Here is a 24,278-nt window from a genome sequence, read left to right as displayed (position 1 = left end):
AAGTTTGATCATACCCTGTTTCAGGTGGATATAAATGGGATGGAAGAAGGGAATTAAAGCCTTTAAGTGCCTGAAATTCCAAGGCCAAGATTCAGACCTGTAAAGTATTAAGCCAAAGAAACCATGCTAGCATGTCTGCTGGAAAGAAACAGCATACAGCAATAGTACTTCTATGCTAGGATCAGCAAAATTGGAAAGTTGTAAAGGACACATACCCCAAAAGGAAACACAGTAGAGAGGTACAGATAAAAAGAAAAAGAGATTATGGCAAATAACAAATGCTCTTTACCATCAACAAATGCAATCCAAGTCTATAACACAGCTGGGGTAATGCTCTGACTTTACAACACCATATGCAACAAGAATTCCTTGGGGGTAGATATCTGCACATCAATCACTGCTATCAAAAATAGCAAAAAAATTTGGTAGGTGAAATACCTACATATGCCATACATATATACATACATAATGTATTTTGTCAAGAAGCAGCCACATAGTCTGAGAACATTTAACATGAACAGCATGAGATGCACTGGTATAGAACAGAAAAAGGACAGGAGGGAGAACTTTGAGCTCAAGTCTGTCAGTCTCAGCAGACAGTCACTCTGCTCCCACTCTCTTCAGATGTTTCCCTAAGCTCAGCTTGTAAGTGAAACATCATTTTACTCAAACAACCATTTCATCCTAGCAATAATATGTACACTCCCATGGATATGTCCTGGCTTAAGCACAGACCAAAGTCCACTGCTTAGAATGCATTCTTGGAATGAAACCTCTGTTTCTACAGTGGTCCTCACCAGTCACAAAAGTTCCTGATTCCAAAATATTTTTCAACAGAATGTATATATTTAAGATCTAGTTTTCTGTGGTGGACTTAGTAGTGTTAGGCTAATGGTTGAACTGGATGATCTTAAGGGTCCTGTCCAACTTAAATGATTCTATGGTTCTCCTTAGCTGGGACATTCAGGACAGACTTTCTGAGGCTGCAACCTGAGCAGCTCCTTAACTAATATCACTTTCTATGATAAGCACCAGCAGAGATGCCTTCCCCTCATCCACTGGCTGGATTTGTTTTCTTCCACCTTGTCATAAAACAGATTCTCTCCATTAGTCTGCAAAGGTCAACAGCAATTGCAAAATTTTGCAACTCATAATTTTTCAGTGTGCTCATGATACCACCTCCAGATGGTTGGGAAATGGTTCTGGAAAAGGAAATCCCTTACCTATAAGTCTCAGTTCTAGTCAGCCTTGCTGCTTACAAGCCCCACAGCTCTTGCATCCTTATGGATGTCCACAACCTGATTTGAGTTCAGCAAGGCTGCTCAAATACAGAAGTACTGCCAAGTTAGTTTATGAAGTCATCTTTTACACTGATTTTCACAGGGTTTCTTTAAGATTCTGGTACTTCAAGTGATAAAGGGAAGCTGTCAAGGAAAGGCCACATTGCATTGAATATCACAGCAGAGATGTGGGAGAGATGAATGGCTTGCATACATGGAAACTGAATGGCAAGCATGGCACTCAGAAGCAAATGTGTTTGGTTGCACCTTCTGAATGCTGGTGGTGTCAAACACAGCCAGCCCTCACAGTTAGAGTCCCCTGCTGCAGTCAGATCTGAATTTAACAGCACACTGCAGTTCCAGTAAAGCACAGCCTTAATTTTCATTCTTTAAATTTGTGTTGCTTCTTGAACAGCACTTCAGGCTGAAAATGCATTCTGTAAACTCGAAATCTGAGCCTATTAGCACATTTAGAGAAATAATTGGATTAAAGTAGCAGGGGCCAGCAGGGATGGAACTTATCTATCCTTTAAATACATCTTAGTGACAAAAGAAAAATGTGTGAAAAACATTTAATGCTACTCCTTCAGTGCAGCCTAGCCATATGAAAGGCAACTTTCAATTTTACAATGGGCTTTGTGCCACCAGAGATATGATAGAAGGGAGTGGGAGGGAGAAATGAAGCTTAGCTAACTAATGAGTTGGGACTATCCGCTGTTTTTGGCTGAAGAGCTGTTGCTCAGTTAAATATAGCAGCTATTCTCCTGGCAGTGCAGAGATGAACACCTCATGAAATGAATTAGTGACATTCCTCTGGTTTGATTTCTCATGATCTGTAAAATTTTAAAACTGATCCTAATTCCCAGATCTTAGTTTCTACGCCAGATCCACCAGACAGGAAAATATTAATCTGCTGGGATTTTTCAAGGAATTTTCTACATCTAGAAATGCTGAGAACATGCTCCTCCAAAATGAAGTAACAGCTATACTGCTCTCCTCCTTGCTTTCAAAATTACTTTACATTTCTGCAAGTCTACAATGCCTGTACCGCTCAGAATACTGCGGATTTTGAAGAAGAAAAGAGGAGGTAAAACTATTCAATTTTTTCCCACTAATCCAGTTCTACTTGGTGCTAAATCCAGCATTGGAAAGGTATTGCCCTCACAGAATAGGAGCACTGCAATTTCATGAAGACTCCATCTGAGTCCTGCCTGAGGTTTTGTGTCACTGCTTTGCAGCAGGGAGAAATGAAAACATGCAGTGGGAGGGTGCAGCTCAGCACGTGCCTCTGCAGGCCACGACTTCAAGACAGGCACCCACAGGACCTGAAGGACAAGGGGGATGCAACACAACACACTGAATAACAGGGGGACAGACTGAGTTCTCACTTCAGAAAGTATGAAAAGAAAATGCCTGTGACTGTAGCTGTGGCAATCTCTGTCATCCCATGGCTACTCTGGACCCCAAATACACTAGCCTGATTTTCCTACATCATACAAGAAGTGAAAAAAAATAGTGAGAAATGTGGAAGAAACTGATGTCTGAAATTGCAAGGACAGAACATCCAATACGACCAAGTGACATTTGTGCAATTGGGAGTAGGCATAAAGTGTTTAAAGACAAGGCTCATAAAGCTCACTCAGTTTGTGGATATTTTCTAGGAAGAGAAGCTCTGAATGGGCTGTGTCAACAAAACTGTCCCAAATCCTTGTGCCTGCCTTTAAAACTGCATTAAAAAAACAAATCAAATAAGGTGCAGCCATTAATACCAGTTAAAGACTCTCAGACCTCTTCAAACCTTGATTGTACCTTGCTTATTTATACATGAGGAGATACCTAAATGCTGATGTTCATATAATGCTGAAAATTGATGCAGAGTGGTAGCCAGGCTGGCTTTTGAATTAAATATGCCCATCTGAAAATAATACAAAGAACTAGCTAAAGGTTAATACTGATAACAACATTTTGCCTCCTCAAGGCAGACATGATGTTATAAATGTAAAATTTCCAAGTTTTGTGGGGCGTGGGGGATTCCTTAAAACTGACGCATCCCTTCCCTTGGGCATTGTCAAATCTCAAACTGAACTGAGAAGCTAACACTTCTCTTCCTACACTAGACAGATTCAAAAGAGAGAAGATTCTGCTGGAAACATCCATGTTAAACTCTGCCAAGAAAGCATGTTTTCTCAACAAGAAGTGACTGTCTCTATTTGCTTTGTCTCAGACATGTAAATAAGTTATTAATTCAACTATTTCACATTTTGGACATGGCACTAATCACAACTTTGATAATGAAACTCCCTCCCACTTTGTAGCTTATAGCTTGAGGAGCCCCATGAAACACATAATAAAATACTTGTGAGCTCATTGAAGGAATTCAGCACAACAAATACCTGCAGGAAAGATTATAATCTATTTCCTTTCCACAGAGTCAACAAGACTAAAACTGCCCACTTGATTGTGTCCCTTTCCTCAGGGCGAGTCAGAGATGCAAGTCAAAGTTACTTGCTTGACAGAAAACACAGGAAGAAAAAAAAAAAAGCCTGAATTTGCAGTCTGGATGGGTCACGCCTGGTGGCAGATGTGGTGGGCTGGTGGTACATGGCATTTCTTGCTGTCTGGCTTTGCATGTGTTCAGCCTGAGTGCCCGGAGTCTGGACCTTTTTCTGAGCAAGCCAAATTACCCTTAACCACATAACCACACCGCCCCATCTGTGACCTCTCCTCCTGGATATGGAAGGGCCCACCCTCTCCGTGAAAGACAGTTAATTGCATCTCCACAATAATTGAGCCCAAAGACTGCTAGTAAGTAGAGGCTATCAATTGTGTTGAAGTAGGACTTCTGCTTTTTGTGTTCCAGATTAATATCCACCAAGGATTTCCTAAAGCTGTTGGACTCTAGCCCACATATGCAAAGACAATCTGAAGTGTTAAATGAGATGCTGAGTTGTAGCTCTTGCTATGGCCAATGCAGATTATTTCCACTGAGGAAACCACCTCCTTTCTTAATTGCAGGGAGGTGTTTCACTTGCTCATTTTACAGCCAGTGTTTGCATCACACACGGAGATAGCTGTGAACTTTGAAGTGTAAAGTGAGAATTAAAAAGTTTCCAAGATTGCAAAGAGCACAGTAACTTAATAAAAACTCGTTTAGGAAGCCAAGAATAATGTGTGTTATATTACACCAATCCTAGATCAAGAGCTTAGGACTGAAAACACAGAGAGAATTTAAAGTCACAAAAAGCTTCTCAAGTTGAAAATCTTGCTGAAGCAATGATTATAGTTTTGTTTTTCCAAAGAAAAACTTTTATTTTGAAACTTTTATTTTGGAGAACTATTAATCCTTTAACCTCAAAATGCAAGCAACTTGGACACTAAAAGTCTTCAATTTAATCTTATAAAGTGTACAATGGCTCTTCTGCTTGTCTGCACAGGTGCAGGAGAACACATGTTCTCCAGCCTATGGTCAGAACTGCCACTGAATACATGCAAAATTTTGTACTTGTACTATTTTGTGCTAGCTAAGTAAAATTTGTTATTCTCAGCTCATAGTGCTTCCAAATAAAAGACCAGCATTTTATCTGAAGGAAACTGAATATGGAAATCAACAGAAAACACCACTTAGTTGCCACCTCATCCATTACTGAAGACAATTATGCTTGGGCAAGGTTACTTGCAGTAAATATACTACTTTTCTTTATCATGTCAACAATGCCTGTCAGTCAGTGTTAGCTGATTTGGAGAACTGAGGTCACTTATGAGATGCTTATATTAAGAACCTTTGAACTGGGTATGACTGGTGAAATGAAATACTTGTTTTCCAAAGGATGAACAGTTACAGCTAAAGTAAACCTTCCCTTGGTGTCTCTGTCTTTCCACTGCTCCTGGCTGCAAAGGTGTATTTATACCACAACGCTGCTGAACTGCAGACCTTTTCATAGAGCTCCAGCTTTGCTGGCAAGAATTTCAAGCCTACGGGCCAAGACACCGGCCATCCCTTCCTTCCTCTGTGAGTAACCCTGGAGGGGATGCCTCACTCACAAATTCTACCCTGAAGCAGGGCTCAAGATCCCAGGGAACTGCCTACAGTGTCCCTCTATCTAACAGTAGTGTGATTACTGTCAGCTAACTGTGGGACTGAGTTTGGGAGTGAATTAAGCATGGTGTCACTGTTTTTTTTTTCCTTCAAAGCTGACTTTCTTCACAATTACAGGAAGTAAGTGAAAGCATCTGAGTGGCCATGGAGCTGCAGGACGAGGCCTTCTAATTGCAGCATTTAATCAGAGAAAAAACAGTGAGAAGGAGTCAAAGGTTTCCAAACTCATGGGACAGGACAGAGTGTTTGTGTGTGCATGTGTTTCTTTAAATTACCAAAACAACAACAACAAAAAATTGTAACTGCAATTCCCATTCTCATGCTGCCCAGACTTAGGGTGGAATTACCATTCCCTCTCCTTGCAGTCATACCATCAAAAACTCTCATGGAGGGGATTAAAGCATTTTATTGAATGCATGCACTCTCCAGGAAGAAGGATCCCTTTTGTGGAAACACACCATGCAAATGAGACCTGGAGTGCGCTGTAAGCCGTGGTCAGGATTTCAGCCTCCACCTGACTGATCATTTCCACACTTTACCTCTCTGACCACTGTATGCTGCAAGAGGCTCTACAACAGGCTCCAGCACCCCAGTACATTTAAATCAATTTCACCTGAAGAATGAATGGCTCCATTTGTAGTGTATGTCAAGTGGTAAGAGATCTGTTTCACAGCCCACAACTTACAACCACTTCAATTCATCATATTTTTGTAAGAGGATGTATGCTGTTTGTAAGGCTACCTTCCCATTCTGCATTAACAACAGTTCCTAAGGTCCTCATTTCAGTAACCTTTGCTGCCTTGGCTGACAATTACAAGCAGGAAGGGTGGGATGTACTTAATTTGAAGATCCTCAAGTTCAAATATCCTTGTAGCCAGAATATTTGTTCTAAATAATAATGCTATCATCAAACATTCTCAAGATCTGCTCTTCTACAGCACGGGTATATATTACTTTGCTATTTTTGAGCATAACACCAAGGAAAGCAGGCAGTAAGCTCAGTAATAGCAATTATGATATCTTCACCACTCATGAATGTCTGTTGTCATTTGTAATTTTATTGCTGAAGCCATCACTACTTTGCATCTTTTTCTAATGTTCCACTCATTAGCCAATACCCATAAATAGAGGTATTTATTTTTAATAGTGCTCACTGGTCAAAATCCCTTATAAAATTTCACAGTTTTCTACACTAACAGTCCCTAGTGCTTTGTTTTACAGAAGTGTTAGGATACTGCTCTGGGCAATTACTCAATAGTATTGGAGTACAAGAGCTGTTAACCTATGGCTCTGAATCAGCAAAGCTATAAATATACTCTAACACGTTATTTAATTAAAAGAATGGTAAACTTCCAAACATCTGTGTTTCTCCAGATAAGCTTCTACAAATACACCCAAACTGGGACTTTAGAGATGGCTAATGAAAACATCTATCAGGAGTAAAGGACCAAATAGAAATATTCACAACTGTTTGTAATTCTGTCAGGGGAAAAAATGTTTCCTTAAAAAAAAATAAAAAGTTTTTCTTTCTCTGTAGTAAACAGCAGTTTTTTATAGGTGCTTTCAGTCTACTCTGAGGCTGTGTGAAATATCTTGTCAAACAAATCTGAGAAAGTACCAATTTGGCTGTGAAGTTCTGTCATTTTCTGTTTTGTAATCTTGTCCCTGGCTAAGCACAAGAAACTGTACAAGATACAGACTTTGTAGCTTCTAAGAGAGTGTAAGAAACACTTTCCAAAAGGCACTGTTTGAGTTCTCATGAACGTCTTTTTCCCTCTTTTATGACTCCTCAGCAACTCAACTGGTTGCAGACTGTAGAGCCGTCCCTCCAGCTGGTGTTTGCCTCATGACAGAGTTGCACACGGATTACAACTCCCAGCAGTCACTGAGCACTGTTTAAATGGGATTTAAACAGAGAAGAAAGAGAGAGAAAGCACATGTATGTGCACAACACATGCATTTCATCAAGAATGAACACCAAATCAAGTTCTGTTTCACTTACTTACCAATATCTGGCAAAAAAAAACCCCACTCCTGACAACAACCTACACCAAGAAGCTGAGTTCTTTTCCTTCTTTTCACCAGTAGAATATTTCCAGGCATGTGCTTTTTTTGTTTTTGTTCTTGGATTCTTGGAGATGTTTTTAAAAGGCGTCTCCTAGAATAAAACCTGAAGTTCTGGTTGTGCAAAAAGATTGAGAAGACACTTGCATGTTCAGCTAGCTGGGCAGCAAAAACAGAGAGCAGTGTAGGTGCTGGGGATTAACAAAAGTGTTCTGGGGCAAGAGTCTCATATTTCTTTTGAGAAAAAAAACAAACCCATTAAGTAAAACAGAAGTATTTTATCTCTGAAGAGATGTAGCAGTAAAAATGCAATGTCTAAATACATTTAAGAAGGAGTGATAATAGACAATTGAGGGGAAAGAGGAAGGAAAATAGTGGAATGACTAATGATGTTATTGGGAAATGGATGATTAGATAACCAAAATGCAGAGAATTAAGTGTAAGGCTAGGGAGAATAATAAAGTATGAAGACAGTGTATCTCAATAGAGGGGTGTAAGTCTTCCACTGCACCAGCATATAGTGAAAAGAAACAGGATAGGAGACAAGCCTCAGCCCTGTACAGTCTCCACATGACACTGCCATTAGCAGAAATAATCTGATATCTAAGCCTTCATTCAAGTAGTTTGGTAATAATAAACTTCCTCTGTAAAGCCCATTTTCTTGTAGAAATATGGGAATGTCACAGTTTAAATGAAAATGAGTTCCCGGCTTCGTGAACAAAACTTTCTGAGTCTGTAGCCTCAGAAATAATATAAAACTCCCCAAGGGTCACAGCAAATCAATGACAAACTGATCCTTAATATAAATTTGCATGTTTTAGTAGAAAACAAGGTAGCTGTATTTGGATCTATTAGGTACCTCATGTGCAAAGTGAGGAACCAGAGTCTGGAGAGTAGCACCATGGAAAGGGACCTGGGGGTCCTGGTCGATGGCAAGCTGAACATGAGCCAGCAGTGCCCTGGCAGCCAGGAGGGCCAACCCTGTCCTGGGGGCATCAGGCACAGCATGGCCAGTGGGCAAGGGCGGGGATTGTCCTGCTCTGCTCTGAGCTGGGGCAGCCTCACCTCCAGTGCTGGGGGCAGATTTGGGTGCCACAATATAAGAAGGATATAAAGCTGCTAGAAAGCATCCTAAGAGGGCCATGAGGATGGTGAAGGACCTTGAGGGGAAGCTGTATGAGGAGTGACTGAGGTCACTTGGTCTGTTCAGCCTGGAGAAGAGGAGACTGAGGGGAGATCCCACTGTAGTTACAACTTCCTCATGAGGGGAAGAGGAGGGGCAGGCACTGATCTCTTCATTCTTGTGACCAGTGACAGGACCCAAGGGAATGACCTGAAGCTGAACTGGGGGAGGTTTAGGTTGGGTATGAGGAAAAGGTTCTTCGCTCAGAGCATGGCTGGGCACCGGAACAGGCTCCCCAGGGTCACAGCATGGAGCCTGACAGAGTTCAAGGAGTGTTTGGAAAATGCCCTCAGGCACATGGTGTGACTATTGGGGTGTCCTGTGCAGGGCTGAGAGTTGGACTTTGATGATCCTTGTGGGTCCCGCCCAACTCAGGATACTTAATGATTCTATTCTATGATTCTAACGGCATATTTCTGAAAGAGGAAAAAGTCAGGTACTAAACAATCCATATAAGGGCTGAATGAAATCACAGTTACTGCCTACAGCATTTCCAGCATTTTGCATCTAAAATATATGTTACTAAAGTACGCCACAAGAACTGTTCATGAAGATACCTTGCAACAGCTGACAATATGCACTGGTTTGAAATTTATAGTAACAGAGTTACCAGTGTAACACTTGTATGATACAGCCAACAAGCCACTACGTCACAACATTTTTTCCACATGAAGAATAAATTTGCAGAATTGGCTAATGAGCTGATAGTGGAGACTGGAGTGCCAGATATTCTCATTTTCTTTGGATCTTCCTTTACTGCAGGAACATGAGAGCTTTATATTTAAAAAATGTGTCAGTACAAATATGTAAGTTTACAGTTGCAGACCATTAATTTGAAATGCTACTGCAAAAAAAGAAGTGACTAAAATTTCAGAACAGACTTCCATTGATCCACTAAAGAGTGGAAAGTACTAATAAAAATACTGTAAAACATTTAAAGATGGTATCCAAAGAATTTCCAGCAAGAGGACGAGCTCCCTGGTCTCAGGGCACTGAAAAGCTGTCTTGTTATCCAGACACCAGTTTAGGCTTGGTAAGCTTCCTTCAGCTTTTGCATGCAGGTGAAAGTCAGCATTTATGGGGCAGAATCTTAACAGATGTAATAAATAGTTTCCCACACATGTTTCCTTAAAATCCTTACAAAGAAATGGTGATTATTACAGCCTGTGTCTGAAAACCTCTGCCATCACCCAGGATCTTCCTGCTCTGGCTGTGCTGCAAATCAGAACCAAAATGTTGGTTTTCCTGCATAAAATGTTCATAATCCAAGGCCATGCTGCACATACTGAACTGGCTAACAACATGAAGTCATATGGCTACCATGACAAACAGGCTTTTATATGGGATAATTTACCTGTTTCTGCTGCACTGAAGCATTTCACACTGTTGTGACTAGATTTTTCTCCTTTGCTAAGCCTGAATCATTAGGTCAAGTTGCATTCCCATGCCCACAGTACAGGAAATGGAGCACAAATAAGTAGAGACACAGTGTGAGAAGACAACAACAAAAAACAGTGGTCAACAAGGTGCTCAAAAAGTCACAGCACATCACTGGTATGAAGTGATTTTTGAAGGCAACAAGAGAGTTTTTAGGAGGAATCTGAGGGTACAGAAAGAGGAATCTTTCTTTGCAGCAGCAGTCAGTGTGGTGTTTTACAGAGGGGGAAAACCAGAAGCAACAAAACAGGATGCTTGTAAGCTGCCTCTCCACAAAGCACCTTTTTAGGCAAAATAAAAATTAATTTGGGTTATATGAACAAACCAAAGAAAACACTGTATGGGACATGAGGAAATGATTTTGTCAGCCTGCCTGGAACTTGGTTTTGGAGGAAGCCATCTCTGTATCTATGCCTAAGGCCATGAGAATATTCAAGGGCACTTCATACTCAACAACATGATACTCAATGGGATTATTTCAGTTTCGGTCCACGTGAGGTCTGTCAGGCTGAAGACCCTACATATTCTATTCTTTTGAAGAAGCCTAATGTGAAGCTGACATATACTCGATTTGACACAACAGCAACACAGGAAGAGTTTATCAGAAGAGGATATTAGTCCTTTTCACAATATTAGGCTTAACTGTACAATGTTTCTGGAAATGTTTAATAGAACAAAAGTATGTGAAAAAAAGAGAAAAACAAAAAAGCTGCAGGCACAGCTGATGTAAATGCTTGAGTTGCCTTTTTTTTAATAATAATTTTCATATTGTCTAAATCCCTAAAGTCAGAGTCTGGAGTATCCTGGACTCTGTCTGGAGGCTTCCCAAAAATCACTGCTTGTCAACACCCTTTTTACAGAAATGAGTCTGCTTACCTCCACCACTGCATTGTCAAGTCATCTCTTCCCATGAGCATTACAGTTTAAATTGGTAACCTTACAGAGATGTCTAACTCTCCCTTTCCTTATTATTCAGGAATTTATCTAATAGCTAAAGTCCAAGTTAAAATAATTTACACCAACAGAATGCTTTTCTTCAAGGTGCATTTCTACATAGATCATTGTAATTGGTTAGAAGGTAATTTTTATAGAAGATAAAAATATGCTGAATTGATAGCAATGAATAAAAGGGAAATACAAAAAAATTCTAACTGGATATTCATACACTTTGAATCTTGATCCAAAGTGAACATTTTCCTGTAGAGGAACTTGATATAAAGTTAATTTCTGTGCCTTAAGAATCTCCTTATGGCTTCTGGAATTGACACACAGGTGTGATACCTCTACTGGAGCATGGCAATCTCCTGAGCTGTCTTTGACAGGTTACACAGGAACCTTGAGAAAGCCTTTGTATTAACCAGTGTTTGAGGACACTCTAGAGGTTTTGAGGTTTTGCTCTTCGCCAGTGTTTGAGGACACTCTAGAGGTTTTGCTCTTCAAACAGTGTCTCTCTGAGTTCTTGGCAGTTAAAAAAGACATTGAGGGACAACCCAGATTCTGCAGCCTTTACAGGAGAAAATGTAGTCAGCAACAAGGGAAAAATTGGTATAAAAACCAAGGAGGAATTCACATCTAATGTGTTAGTTTCTGTCTCTAGCTGCCATTGGCATCCTTTGGTTGGTGTGTGGAAAAAGAGTTATTGATTACATTCCCCTGACCACTTCAGCAGGCCCTTTCCTCTTTCTGTGATAAATAGGACAATACTTGGTAGTCCCAGCCAAAAGCAACAACGACTCCAACCACTTTGTCACATTTCTAAACAGTCCCTCCCAGCTCCAGTCCTGGTAAGTTGTAAGTTGTCTGCATGCCAATGTACAAAATGGCCATTTGATGAACCCTGGTATATAATGCTGATCCTTACAAAACCCACAGCAAGTACATGAGCTGTGTACCTGCACATATTAAGGGTTTTCCCCAGAAGTTTTTCACCCAACAAGCACGGCTCCAAATCCTGCTTTCTCTGGAAGTATATCCCAGCTGACATGGCTGCTGGATGTAGATGTTTGCATCCATGGTAGTCTCAGTTAGAGCAAGCTATGTTATCAAAGGTATCAAAGATACCAGGCATTACTCTGAAGAAGGAAATCCTTCTCAAAGCCATATTTGAGACATTAATGAAGTAAATAATTTTTTTCCTTAATTCCATTCAGCAGTTAAGCCAAAGCAGAATTAATTGTAGTTGCTAATACCAGAAAGCAAAAATAAGAATACTCCTCATGAGCTTTCCAGCACACAAATGGCCTGTCATCCATCTCCAACTCCCAGTGGCTATTCTTCAAGTGCTCATAAGGCTTCACTGCTGTGGGTCTCTATTGTGGTGAATAACACACCTTCCTGTCCTTTTGTTTTCACTCTTTTGTCCCCCTTACCCTTGCATTTATTTATGCAACACAGGTATTGAATTACTATAGAGGTGGGTGGCTTATCTATAGGGCAAGTCATATTCTACTCATGACAACTTTTTGTTTATAATACATGAGCTATCTCACTCTTGGGATTCACTTCATCAGCCAAGATTAATTGTGGCCTTTATTTTAAGCCCAGAAGCCATCCAGAAGGCATCTAAAAAATATGAAAAATACAAAGATAATACCAATAAGCACCCTGGAGGAGGAGACAGAGAAAGGAAGGTCAGGAATACACACCTTGGGTACTCCTAAATACACACCTTGGGTATTCCTCTGCAGGCCCTTTCAGCCAACTACATGCAGGATAAAAGACTGTGGTAATTTTATAGGATTAGCACTACAGAAGAATTGTTTTGAGTGAGGAGCAAATGTCACAATGTGTGATCAGTGGTGACACTGTAGTATAAGAAGAGGCCCCAACAGGCTTTGTTTCATAGCTATAAAAACAGTGGACAGAGCAAACTTGGCCCTACCTGAGCTTTTCCTAAAACCTCACATTTCCTCTGTTTCCAATTTCACCTTCATAACCCACTTTTTAATCTCTGCCAACACATGGAAACAGAAACTTGGATCAAGAGGAAAATGCTGCCAAAGATTAGAGGTTTGGAAATTTACAACTGTTATCTGAGGAAAAACTACAATGGCAGCCAATTACTTTAGTCAGAAGTTTTTGTTATTGTAAAGAAGCTTCAATATATGATTTTGCTTCCAAAATCAGAAGGTAGAAGCATAGTATTTTATCAGACAAACAGAATTAAAAGCAAGAACAAAAGCAATTCCACTCCTAGTTACCCAATCTAGAAATTTTTAAAATTAAGTTCTGCAACCACTAACTCGGTAAGAGATGTAGGTAATTATAAACATGAACTTGTCACAGACCACTGAAAAAAAAAACCCAACCAAACAAAACAAAACAAAACAAAACAAAAAAAAAACAAACAAAAAAACCCCAACAAAAACCAAACAAGCAGGTGTTAACTCGGTAAGAGATGTAGGTAATTATAAACATGAACTTGTCACAGACCACTGTAAAAAACAAACAAACAAACAAAACAGAACAAAAAAAACAAACAAAAAAATCCCAACAAAAACCAAACAAGCAGGTGTCCTCTTTTAAACCATATTTTTTTGTTTTCATTATTGTCATTCCACTGTTCCCCTTACAGTAATCAATACAAAGCATGATACAAAGTAGTACCAGTTCAGCAATTTGGAGGAAGTAAAAAAAAGTAAAGAGTGCTTTCAAAAATTACAGAACAATGTTCCAAAAAGGAAATCTGATTTAAAAACCCATTTCTGTGCAGCAGTTGAGTGGTCTGTTTCAAATTTCAATGGCTATCTGTAGCACTGAGGTTTCTGTGTCATTGCATACAGAAAATATGATGAGGGATGGTGCTGTCTTACTCTACTCCTAACCACAACCTGGTAGATAAATTCTGAAGTCACAAGGCAGCTGAGAGCTCTGCGAGACTGTTAAAATGTACTGGCAAAGCTGGAAGGAAGAAATTCAAATGAGGCCAGGTTAGAGGTTTCAAAGGGATGAGTGACTGATCCTGTTTCATGTTATGCCAGACAATGCTAATAGTTTAAACACTAGCTCTGTCAAACAAGAAATAGATGTATTATCGTCTGTGAATTATTAAAATTGACTTCACCTACTCACCTTTAGAATTTTCTGACTGAAAGGAAAAAAAAATCAAGAAAGAAAAAGTCTCACTAGAGAGGCATGCACTCTTAATCTATTACTAATGTCTTCTTGAATCCTGTTAATATTTTTCATATTGTCTGCTTTGGTGAGCTCAGAGACTATATGTGAGGAATGAGCAAAAATTCCAGCTGATCCAAGGCATAAAGCTCTTAATGTTTAAGTCTCTCCTGCCCTGCAGATAATCACTGTCTTCTCTTTCACCCATTCAGCTGGGACATCAGACAATTTGGGGAACCTCCAAGATGGGCATGAAGAGCCATTTCCTGATTCATGACAAATACTGTCGATGTTTTTGACACAGAGATAATTCTTCTCAGGTTTTATTCAGCAACAACACTTCTCCTCCCCCACCCTCTCTCATTTTTAAAAAGTTGTTTATATCTACAAGGCTCAATTTCCCCTCCTATTCAACCATACAAGCTCTTCTTAAACACAAGGGAAGTATTAAGGATACTAAAAAACAATTAATGGTGCAAAAGGTTTTTAAGTTCTGATACAATCCCAGTCATCATTATGAGTTTCTTCTGGAATACAAATATGAGACAAGAAGATACAGAAGCTAATCCTCAACATCACTCAACAAGCACTCCTCAACATCATCATCATCATCACAGAGTAGCAATAATAGCAAAGGTCCCACCTATTCATGCCTCTCTCATGATGTTGTTAATTTGCAAATGATGACTCAAAAGGTGAGAGAAGGGAAAGATGAAGGTTTATTTTCTTGAACAACCACTTCCAAACTTTCACCTCCTTTCAATTATTTTCCCTTTTTAGAGAAATAGCAAATGGTGAAGGACAGGGATGAGTCTGAACAAAAACTCCTTGTTGACCTTTTTTGGGAGACAGAAGACCTCTAGGACTAAATGAAAAATAAGTCTTGACTCCCCTAGAAAAGTACCTTCCTCCCCTCCAAATTAGGCTTTCCTTAGAAAAACTGAAGGGACAATTTTGACTTTTTTTTTTTTTTTTTTTTTTTTTTTGTTAGCAGAACATTTTTTACTTTGTTTTTCTCCCCAGAGGTGAAGTTAAAACATCCCACATTTTCTAGGGGAATAAACTTCAGATAACTAAAGAAATAAAAGAAATTTATAGATGTCTACTGTCATTTTTGGACTGTGAAACACCTGAAAAATCATGAAATGAAAGCTTTTGGACACAAATCCCCACACCCTGCTCATTCCTAAGAACTTGCTATGCCTTTATGCATTTCTCCTAACCTGGTCCAAATGACCCCTTCACACTGCTCTGGACTGTCCTTCAGAGGGACAACTGCACTCACTCTTATAACATCTCCAGCAGCACCAAAGTAATAATGATAAGTATTTTGCAAGAGGTGGCACAGGATTTTGAGAATCAGTGGCTTAAATTACTATCTTTCAAGAAGAAAAACGTGAGGTGCCATGGCATACCCAGGCTGGAGACTCCTATTTCCCCAGAAAACCCCTGACTAGAGGACTCCACGCTGAATAAGGTTGATGTCAAGGTCTCAGCTGACCCAAACACAGCAGAAACTGCTATTGCCAACACTTCAACCATCTCATGGCTTCTCAGATGAAACACATGAACACTCTGGGCTGTCATCTTCATTTGTACACCCACTCACTCATAAAATAAAGTACAAACAGCTGAAGGCAAACAAGCTCTGGCTAAGGCTGGAGAACTTAGACATGAGACTAGCCCTTAATTCCAGATTTACTGAAGGAAACCTTACCTCTGTCTCATATCCTCTGTAATCATAAGCCATTTTAATTGTCATATAAATAATGTCATTTACCGTTCTCTGCTGCCATTCTAAAACCTTTGCAAGGGTTGAGTTGGCACAGCACACACAAAAGAAAAGGTTACAATGATGTGGGAAATGCAGTAAAAATGAGAACAGTATTGTTAACATACTGCTTGACTTTTAAAAACCCATTGTAAAATAAAATAAACAGCATCTGAAAGCAAGACAGATCTTCAGACACTCTCCCACTTTTAAATCTGAACAGTAATCAGGTGCGTAAGTGACCTCAAGCACCTCTGACACCAAGGTCTTCGAAAACCATGATGGGAACAGATTTGTGCTGAGCTTCTCTGCCACTCTCACTGGAAACTCCAAAATGTGGTCTGAACCACAATTTGGCTCTTTTGAATGTCTGATCTCTTGCAGAAAATGGGGAATAGGCTGTAGGTGGTGGAGACTGCTGTCAGGAGGGAACACTTAGCAGTTGTGACAAATGTGCCTTGGTGCTGCCTGAGCCCGGACTTCTGTCGTGGCTTTTGCCTGCTCCAGGCTTTCTCCCACCCTCGTGACTTCCCTTCAGAGGCTTTGCATTTCCCACCACATCTGCTGGAGTGTTTGCATGGGACAGGCACAGGACAGGCAGTGGTAAGAAAACAAGGGTCCAAATGAGGGTGAAACAACAGAGAGAGATAAGGGGGAGGAGGAGGCCAAATGGCAGGCTAAGAGAAGGGGGAGGCAAGGGCATAAGAGGTGAGATAAAAAGAGACTTTCTGCGCATGAATAAACTTGAATATGTGAAGAGGTGGCAGTAAGACCCCCCAGAGCTAGGAAGGCAGAGAAGAATTATGGGCTGGAGGAGTTAATTAAAACCACAAACTGCATGAACTTGGTATAATTCCTTCTTGCCTGTGAAGCTACCCTAAGAGAACCTGACTAAAGAAAGTGTCTTGAGCTATTTCAGCATCTCTGCTCCCAGGCACTGTACAATGGGGCAGGCAAACGAGAATAATCTGCTGGCAGCTCCTGAGCTCCCACAATGTTTGGGCTGGCCTTTTCAATTCTCATTACAGATAAATTGCTCTCCTTCATATTAAGATGCAGCAATGCACCTAAGCACACTCTTGGCTACTAGTATGGAAACTGTCCCTATTAACTATTCAGGCCCTTGAAGTGAAGCACTTGCTTGGATGCCCGGCTGAATCAGGTAGGGTCTAATTAAGGAGGTAGACAGCCTTCTATCCTCATTCACCTCAGCCTTAATCCTCCAGTCACCTAAGTTTAATTTAAAAATCTGTTTTCAGGAGTTGAGCCCAGATCCGTCACATCCAAGATTGCCACTAATTGCTATGTGTCAACAGCATTTAGAAAAATGAGCAATGAATCAAAACCACCAACCCTTCTGCCTGGATGACAGCTTTATCTTTACACACCAGCTTTTCCATGGGGTTGCAATCTCTTTACCCACCCAGAATGGAAAATTGCATTGCCCAAAATCAGTCAGAGATTTCTTCAGCCAGTCTGAACACTTCCAAAGGAGAACTACTCATCTCATAGATGAACATACGGTGTGAAAGCACTCCAATCTAGACCCCAGGAGGTAAGGACACCCTCTTCCTCTGGCTAGTCTGTCAGACAGCTGTGGCATCAGGCCATGGCAAAGCAGACTCAGAGAGTCTCTGGATGATCAATGAAGATGTGAAGGTCACAGATGACACATGGCTGGTTTCAAACCCTCAGGAATGACAGCAAAGAAAGAGGTGGTGAAAGAAGAAGGGCAACAGAGCCAGCTGTAGAAGTTGCCAGAGAAATGTTTTGTTAGAGGCACAGCAGAGGAGGAGCAGGATGACGCAAAGAGAAGCAACTGAGTAAAGCACAGTATATGAGCAGTGGTGTCCAGAGGGATTCCTATACTGGATGTGCCGGTCTAATACTGATGTAATGAGCTAATTATGAAGCAAAAAGTCAGAATCTGTGTGGGAGGGCTGGAGGGGCACATACTAGGTATCTGCTTCTACAAAAAGGAGGTAAGCTAGGTCTCCTGCTAAGAGTCTGTTAAGAGGATTAAACAAGATACAGAGCAAGACCGGACATGAGCCTGCTGAGTGTTCTCCAGTTTGGTGATGTATTGAGAAGAAAATTTGATAGCAATAAGGATCTTCCTTTCTTCTAAGGAAGAACCACAATGAACAAAATCAGGATGAGATAAAAAAAGCAGAAAGCTACCTGTTGAAGAATGATGGCATCCCCTAGGAACAACAATGCCATCAGGCTCTCCCCCAGCTTTGCTGCTGCTTAATGGTATCACTCAAGCTGTGCAGTCTACTCTGCCATACACGTTTCAGAGCAGAAAGACAGTGATGCTATTTTTCTACAAACTCTTTCTCACATGCTTGCTGAGAAATATTTAAAATATGTTAAGTGCCTCTTAGATGCTACAGAGACAAGTTACTACTAATCATTATTTTACTTGGCTGAATTTGACATGTATATTTTCAGAGATACCTCTAAAATGCCTGATATGTAAGGCCTTAACTAAAACAAATAAACAATCTACTGCAGGTTTTATTAGCAGGGACAAATAAAAGGAAAAGGATGGCAAAACAATGCAGAGATAATGTTGAGATTAAAGTAAGGAACAATATAAACACTTTGGCTGAGACAGAAGCAAAGTCAGCTTGGAGGAGAATTAAGGACAGCAAAGGCAATAGTTTTCAGATGTTGACATACATTTTCAGAACAAGGAGGAAAGAAAACAGATAAGATTGTCAGTTTTATGACAGTTCACAACTTCTTTACCTGACTGCTAGAGGAAAATAGACAGGAAAATAATCTGAAGATTATTCTTCCTTGAATGCTCCCATTTCATTTTCATGAGTATTAATAAAGGCCACATATTGACATTGATGAGCAAAAAGATCCTTGAGGAGGGGAAGCACGTGTTTCCTCATGCAGATATCTGAACAGTTTACAGTTACAGGCAGCTCTGAACTGAAGAGTAGGAAATGAAGCTTGTGTGAAAACTGAAGTGGAAGTGTGGGGCATTTAGAGGTTTGTGATCATGGTTTCATTAGACTCTAAATGCTCTTCAGGGCAGGAGCACTTAGAGAAGTTCAGAAATGTTTTTGACTTTAAGAAAGCTGACTTTGGGAGAATGTGATATGCCCCAAGGAATTTTTACTGGAATCCTATGAAACATGGGAAACATAGAGCTGAATTTTTAAAAAACATCTGAGGAGACTGAAATTTAAAGCCGTCCTGCTTAATTCCAAGGAAGCAAAAGGGTAACTGAGGCCAAACACAGTTAAGCAAAAGTGCAAAATTTAGAATAAGTGGCACACATAGGACTTGAGAAGTCACATATATATATATATATATATATATATATATATATATATAATATATATATATACACATATATATGTAATTTATATCAATACTAGAAAGAACTGGGAGAAAAATTGCTTAATGTGTATAATAAAAGGAAGAAGTTAGCAAGCCCTTTTTTCCTTTGAAGAAGAATAATAAGAGGCCAGATGACTACTTAAATATAAGCATCACATTGTGACAGAGTTTCCAGGCGTGCTTAAAGGAAGGAAATTTGCATTGATGATGTGTGCACATCCTCAGAGTACAGCCATGCCAGCCCATAACAAATGTGATGCATGGATTCAACCTGCAGTTCCTATGCCAGACAAGTTGTAGGAGAACTGCAGAAGCAGGTGGGAGAAAAGGGGAAGAATTCCCTGTAACACATGCAGAATATTAGATTGGGAGAAAAAACAGCAGCTGCACACGGTTGAAAGGCTTCCTTTATTTTCCCCTTCCAAACAATGACATGGACTCCTAACTGAGAGATACATACATCTAAGTTCTGTGATGACAAGACAGACCAGTGAGACCTGGAGTTAATCTTCACTGTTGCAGGAAAATGCAATGAAATGAAGCAAGCTCCTATAAAACTGTTAGCTTAATTTCTGCCATGCAAAAATAATAGAAACACTTTAATTCAAACACCGTAATGAGAAAAATTTAGTTAGAAGCAATTATGCAATGCTTAGGCGGAAATTCAAGCATACAAATTAATAGTAATTGCCCTGCTGAAAGATAAGAAAATTAAAGACAGACCCTAACTCTGTAAAAATTACCCAACTTCTGGGGTTGAGAGACCTGATGCTTATGACATTATGTGCTGCTGGGCTGCTTGTTTCCAGCTCACCAAGCAGCTTACTGAATTTCAGTTTTAACATTTGGAAAAAAATTAAAACTATTTTAACATTATTTTTGTGAATGCCAAGTCCAAGTATACACTAAAATTGCCTATGTGCAATATGAACATTCTGATTGTAAGTAGGAAAGACTAGTGAGATAATTTCTGAAGTACCTACATTTCACAGGTGAGTAAACTGTAGTGGAAACTGATCTTTACATGCCTAGAGCAAAAGGTGAATGTAAAGCATGACTTTTCTAGCCATATGCTTAAAAAGCTTGCAAAGTGAATGAAAGCACCTTTCATAGTGTATCAAGTTCAGTATAGAAAGCAAACTTGCCATGAAACTCCTGTGAAAATTGTTGATTTTAAAAAAGGAACAATTTTTTTCCCCAATCCTTGCAGCAGGTTAGCCTCCAAAAGCATTTAGAAAGGGTCAGAAAATATACTGATAGGAATTCGATAAAAGCTGAAAGAAGTGATACTGATAGGTTTGCATTTGGCAAGACACAAGGAAGGAAGGAGAGAGACAGGCATTAGCAGCATTAGCAGGAACAATTCCCAAGGCCAGTAAATATCAAGGGGCCCCACAGCAGTCAAAAGCAGAGTGAAGAGATTTAGAGCCAAGACATTCAAAGGGTCTACTTAGTTTGACCAGAAGACTGTCTCACATTTCAAGGTTTCTTCTTCAGTACAGCTAAGCTTTTCAATGGGAGGCCTTGACCCCAGGATCACTAACTGAAGAAAACAAATGTGTTTTCAAATGAATGTATTGGCACTGTCAGAACTGACTGTACACAAGATTAAATTATGTTTATTTTCAATTTCCAGAATACCATGTTAAATTTTAGAGAGACAGACAGACAGAAATGTTTCCAAATATGACATGAGAATCTGAGCATCAGATTTTCTGTGTCAGCTGTGATTAAACAGCAGAATTGCTGTTAACTGAACTAAGCCTCCTCCCAAAATGTCAACCTGAGGTTTTTTTCCTTCAGCAGTATTGGTACAAGTGGCAGCAGGGGACACGTGCTGTCAGCCCCTTTTTAGTTATTTCATTGCTTTTCTTTGCTTTCTTGTGATGGATTGGGTTTTGGTCTAGTATTTTGAATTGCACAGATGTGATTCCCTGAATGAGACAAACAGCAGTTTGCCAGCCTTTGACAAAGAATGGAAATCAAATTAGAATTAAAAAAAAAGTAGAAAGTGATTCTGGTTATCAATCCTGAGATGATCTAAAAAGGAAACTGATTGCAGAAAAAGGATATCACATCTCTTCATAGAAGAGCTCCCTCACAGTTCCTCTGCATTCTCCTTAGGACAAAGGTACTTCACTTTGTGCTTCTACCCTGATCATGCTTGAGCAGCTTCACAGCCTTCTTGGGTTCCACAGGAACCAAGTCGGGACTGCACTAAAAGCAAGGCAAGATGAGGATACTGGAAGGTGGAGATGAAGCCCTCATTCAAGGGAAGACAGCCTATGAGAAACCAGGCAATTTCAGATAAGCGTCAGACATCTCCTGTGGTTATACACAGTCCTGTTTCAAGCCCACATTCCACTCTGTATTTGAATTCCTCCCTATTCTCAAGTATGGAGCCACTAGAAATGCTGAGTATTCCTGAGGGATGTGTGCTTATGCACTGTCCCAAAACAGTAAGTATAATGAGCTGAATTTAAAATCCAGAAACTGTGTTCTCAGAGGGACACCAATGGGGACAGAGAGGAAGAGGACCATGGGCAGCACTATTTCAGCAGAAAACATCTGAGCACATGAAGAGGACTTCCAAAGAGCTACATACTAATCATGAATTTTGAGGAGTGAATATGTACTTGCTAGTAAGAGGTATGACAAAGCAGGAAAGTGGGTCTCGCAAAGCACAGACTTGTTGGGTCAAGTGTCCTTTTCCTGTTTCGCAAGTCCTTTTGTCTCTGTCCTCCTTATCATCCTGACACCTTACCACAGCACAGAATGACAGACAGCTCTTAATGACTTCCTAGCATTTGATTCTGATACACAGGTCCAGCCCTTTTTAACAAACATGAAAGTCTCTATTGCGCTCTGAATTTCAGTTGTAGAACCCATGCCCACTTCCAAACAGCAGCCCCCTATTCCCACCCTGCAATCTCTGTCAACAACACAAAGGTGCTCTTGTCACCCCCTTGCTTGAATCACACAGCTCTTCTGAATGGGCACACTGACAGACGATGCTGTGTCAGCAGCCAGTGGGGCTTGTGTCACTTTCCCCAGGAGAGGAGAAATCCTCTCCTGGGTACACCCACTCCCACATAGCACAATTGGGGCTATTGTTCCCTGTGTCCTGAAACCTGGCTTCATCCTGTACCATCTCCGTGCACGGCCACCATCCCGCCTGGCTGGAAACACTGCTGTTTTTTTCCTTTTCCCAGAATCCTCACTAGGTGATTAAAGCACAGGGGTTAGGGATTTAGTCCTGCCAGCAGCATGTGCTGGTTTAGCACCCCTGGCAGATTTCACTGAGGCATTCCTAGGACTAAAGATACGTTCTCCAAATGGACATTTGCTGAGTGGGACTCTCCAAAGAACACGAGCACATCTAAACCAGCATTTTACAGCACCCACAGTTACCCACCCACATGTAAGCTGGACAGGGGACACTCAGTGGCTGGAGCTGAAACACTGCCGTGGAAACACAGAGGGTGGTACTTCAAACCCATCAGTCCCCTTCTTCTGCTCTCCCTGCTTGCAGCTGTCCAAGAGATGACGGTGTTCCCATTCACAAGGAGCTGTTTTATGCTTTGTCTTGTTTCCCATATGATGTTTTAGGCCACTCAGCACCGTGTCTCCCACTCGGGAGGGTGACCGAAGAGGAGCAGCGTCTCTGTGAGAGGGCCACCAGCTTCTCCTGCCTGCTCCTTGTTTCTTCCAGGGTAGCTGGCTGTGAGGGGCCAACAAGCAGGCTCATTTAGAGCTCTAAAAGCTGGCAGCAGGAGTGCAATTAACCCGTTTGCACAGACTGCTGGCCAAATGCAGCAATTTATTGGCTGAGTGATTGGATTATTCATTTGCAAAGCTAAGAGAGGGCACTTTCTTACCACTTCAGTTGGCCTGTAGTACTTGTGATTGACTGTCACATGAATCTTGCCAGTCTCTTTGCATCGTCCCACTTCATTCTCATTCTTCCCTTCCCACCTGTAAAGAAGATAAACATTTAATCAACCCATAATTACTTTAGTGCTCTGATCTTACCAACATTTGGCCTGCTTTCATTTACTTGAGGCCGGTGTCAATTCTCCCTGCAGGACAGTATAAACTCATTAGCTAAAGGAACAAAGGGAGAGTTTAGACTTGAATAGAGTAACAATGGCTTTTGAAGTCTTTGTTTTGGTTTTTGATTCAGTGGAAGGTCTAAAATACAGGACTTCCAAATTAAACACATAATGCAAAGGGAAAATAAAATGCCCTGATTTCAGAATGTCTCATGTATCTGTAAATAAATATGACAGTGAGGTTTTTCATTTGTGGACTCGTTCAAAGCTGTTTTCTTAAAATATTTTTAATTCTTGTATTTTGGCCAATACTTTCAGGAACTCTTTAATCTGTTAATTTTATAGACGTGAAGCTCTGTTTGAATAGCATTAAACTGCATAATTTAATTTGTGCTTAACTAGAAAAAAAACAAAACAAAACCAAATCTTGGGTTTTCGGTCCTACCTCGACATGGCACTCCACATACATGTATTGTAAACTCTACTTGCTACCTGTGAGCTGAAAGCCAGCTCCCTCAGTCCAAATTAGTTTCATATGTGTTGAACAACCTGCAGTTTGCTGCAATTCATATGATCTAGTTGTGCTGTGAACTGTTTTCTGAGGGACTGTCCTGGTTTCAGGAGCAGCAGAAGAGGAATGGTTTGGTGGGTGACTGGCTCTGCCTTTGGGGAGGTGAGGCTGCAGCCTGGAAACCTGGGGATAATGCTTCCACTCCAAATAAATGCTTCAGATGACAAGTGTAGGAATGTACATCAGTGCATCAAACGTCATCTACTGAATACACAAAATCCAGAGTTATGATTGAAATTCTATCCTCTCTTTGCGTTTTGCTTTTAAGTATATATATATATATATACACCATAGGGCTCTGAAGCAGCTTGGCTTAAGAATGTGATGATGAAATCCTCTAGCTTTTTTTAT

At 40.5% G+C, this 24,278-nt stretch overlaps 1 protein-coding gene across 1 annotated transcript in view; it reads right to left on the bottom strand.

The window, feature by feature from the left end:
* Nucleotides 1-24,278, bottom strand: part of GMDS (GDP-mannose 4,6-dehydratase) — a 406,964-nt gene that overhangs the window by 48,708 nt on the left and 333,978 nt on the right. The window contains exon 9 of the mRNA XM_039698471.1: nucleotides 23,183-23,279. Coding sequence (XP_039554405.1) covers nucleotides 23,183-23,279 — 97 coding nt within the window. The remainder of the gene's footprint in view (nucleotides 1-23,182; nucleotides 23,280-24,278) is intronic.

This window comes from Passer montanus, unplaced genomic scaffold (genome assembly GCF_014805655.1).
Source record: "Passer montanus isolate IOZ18808 unplaced genomic scaffold, ASM1480565v1 scaffold126, whole genome shotgun sequence".
NCBI lineage: Eukaryota > Metazoa > Chordata > Aves > Passeriformes > Passeridae > Passer > Passer montanus.
This window is presented reverse-complemented; position numbering and strand designations above follow the sequence as displayed.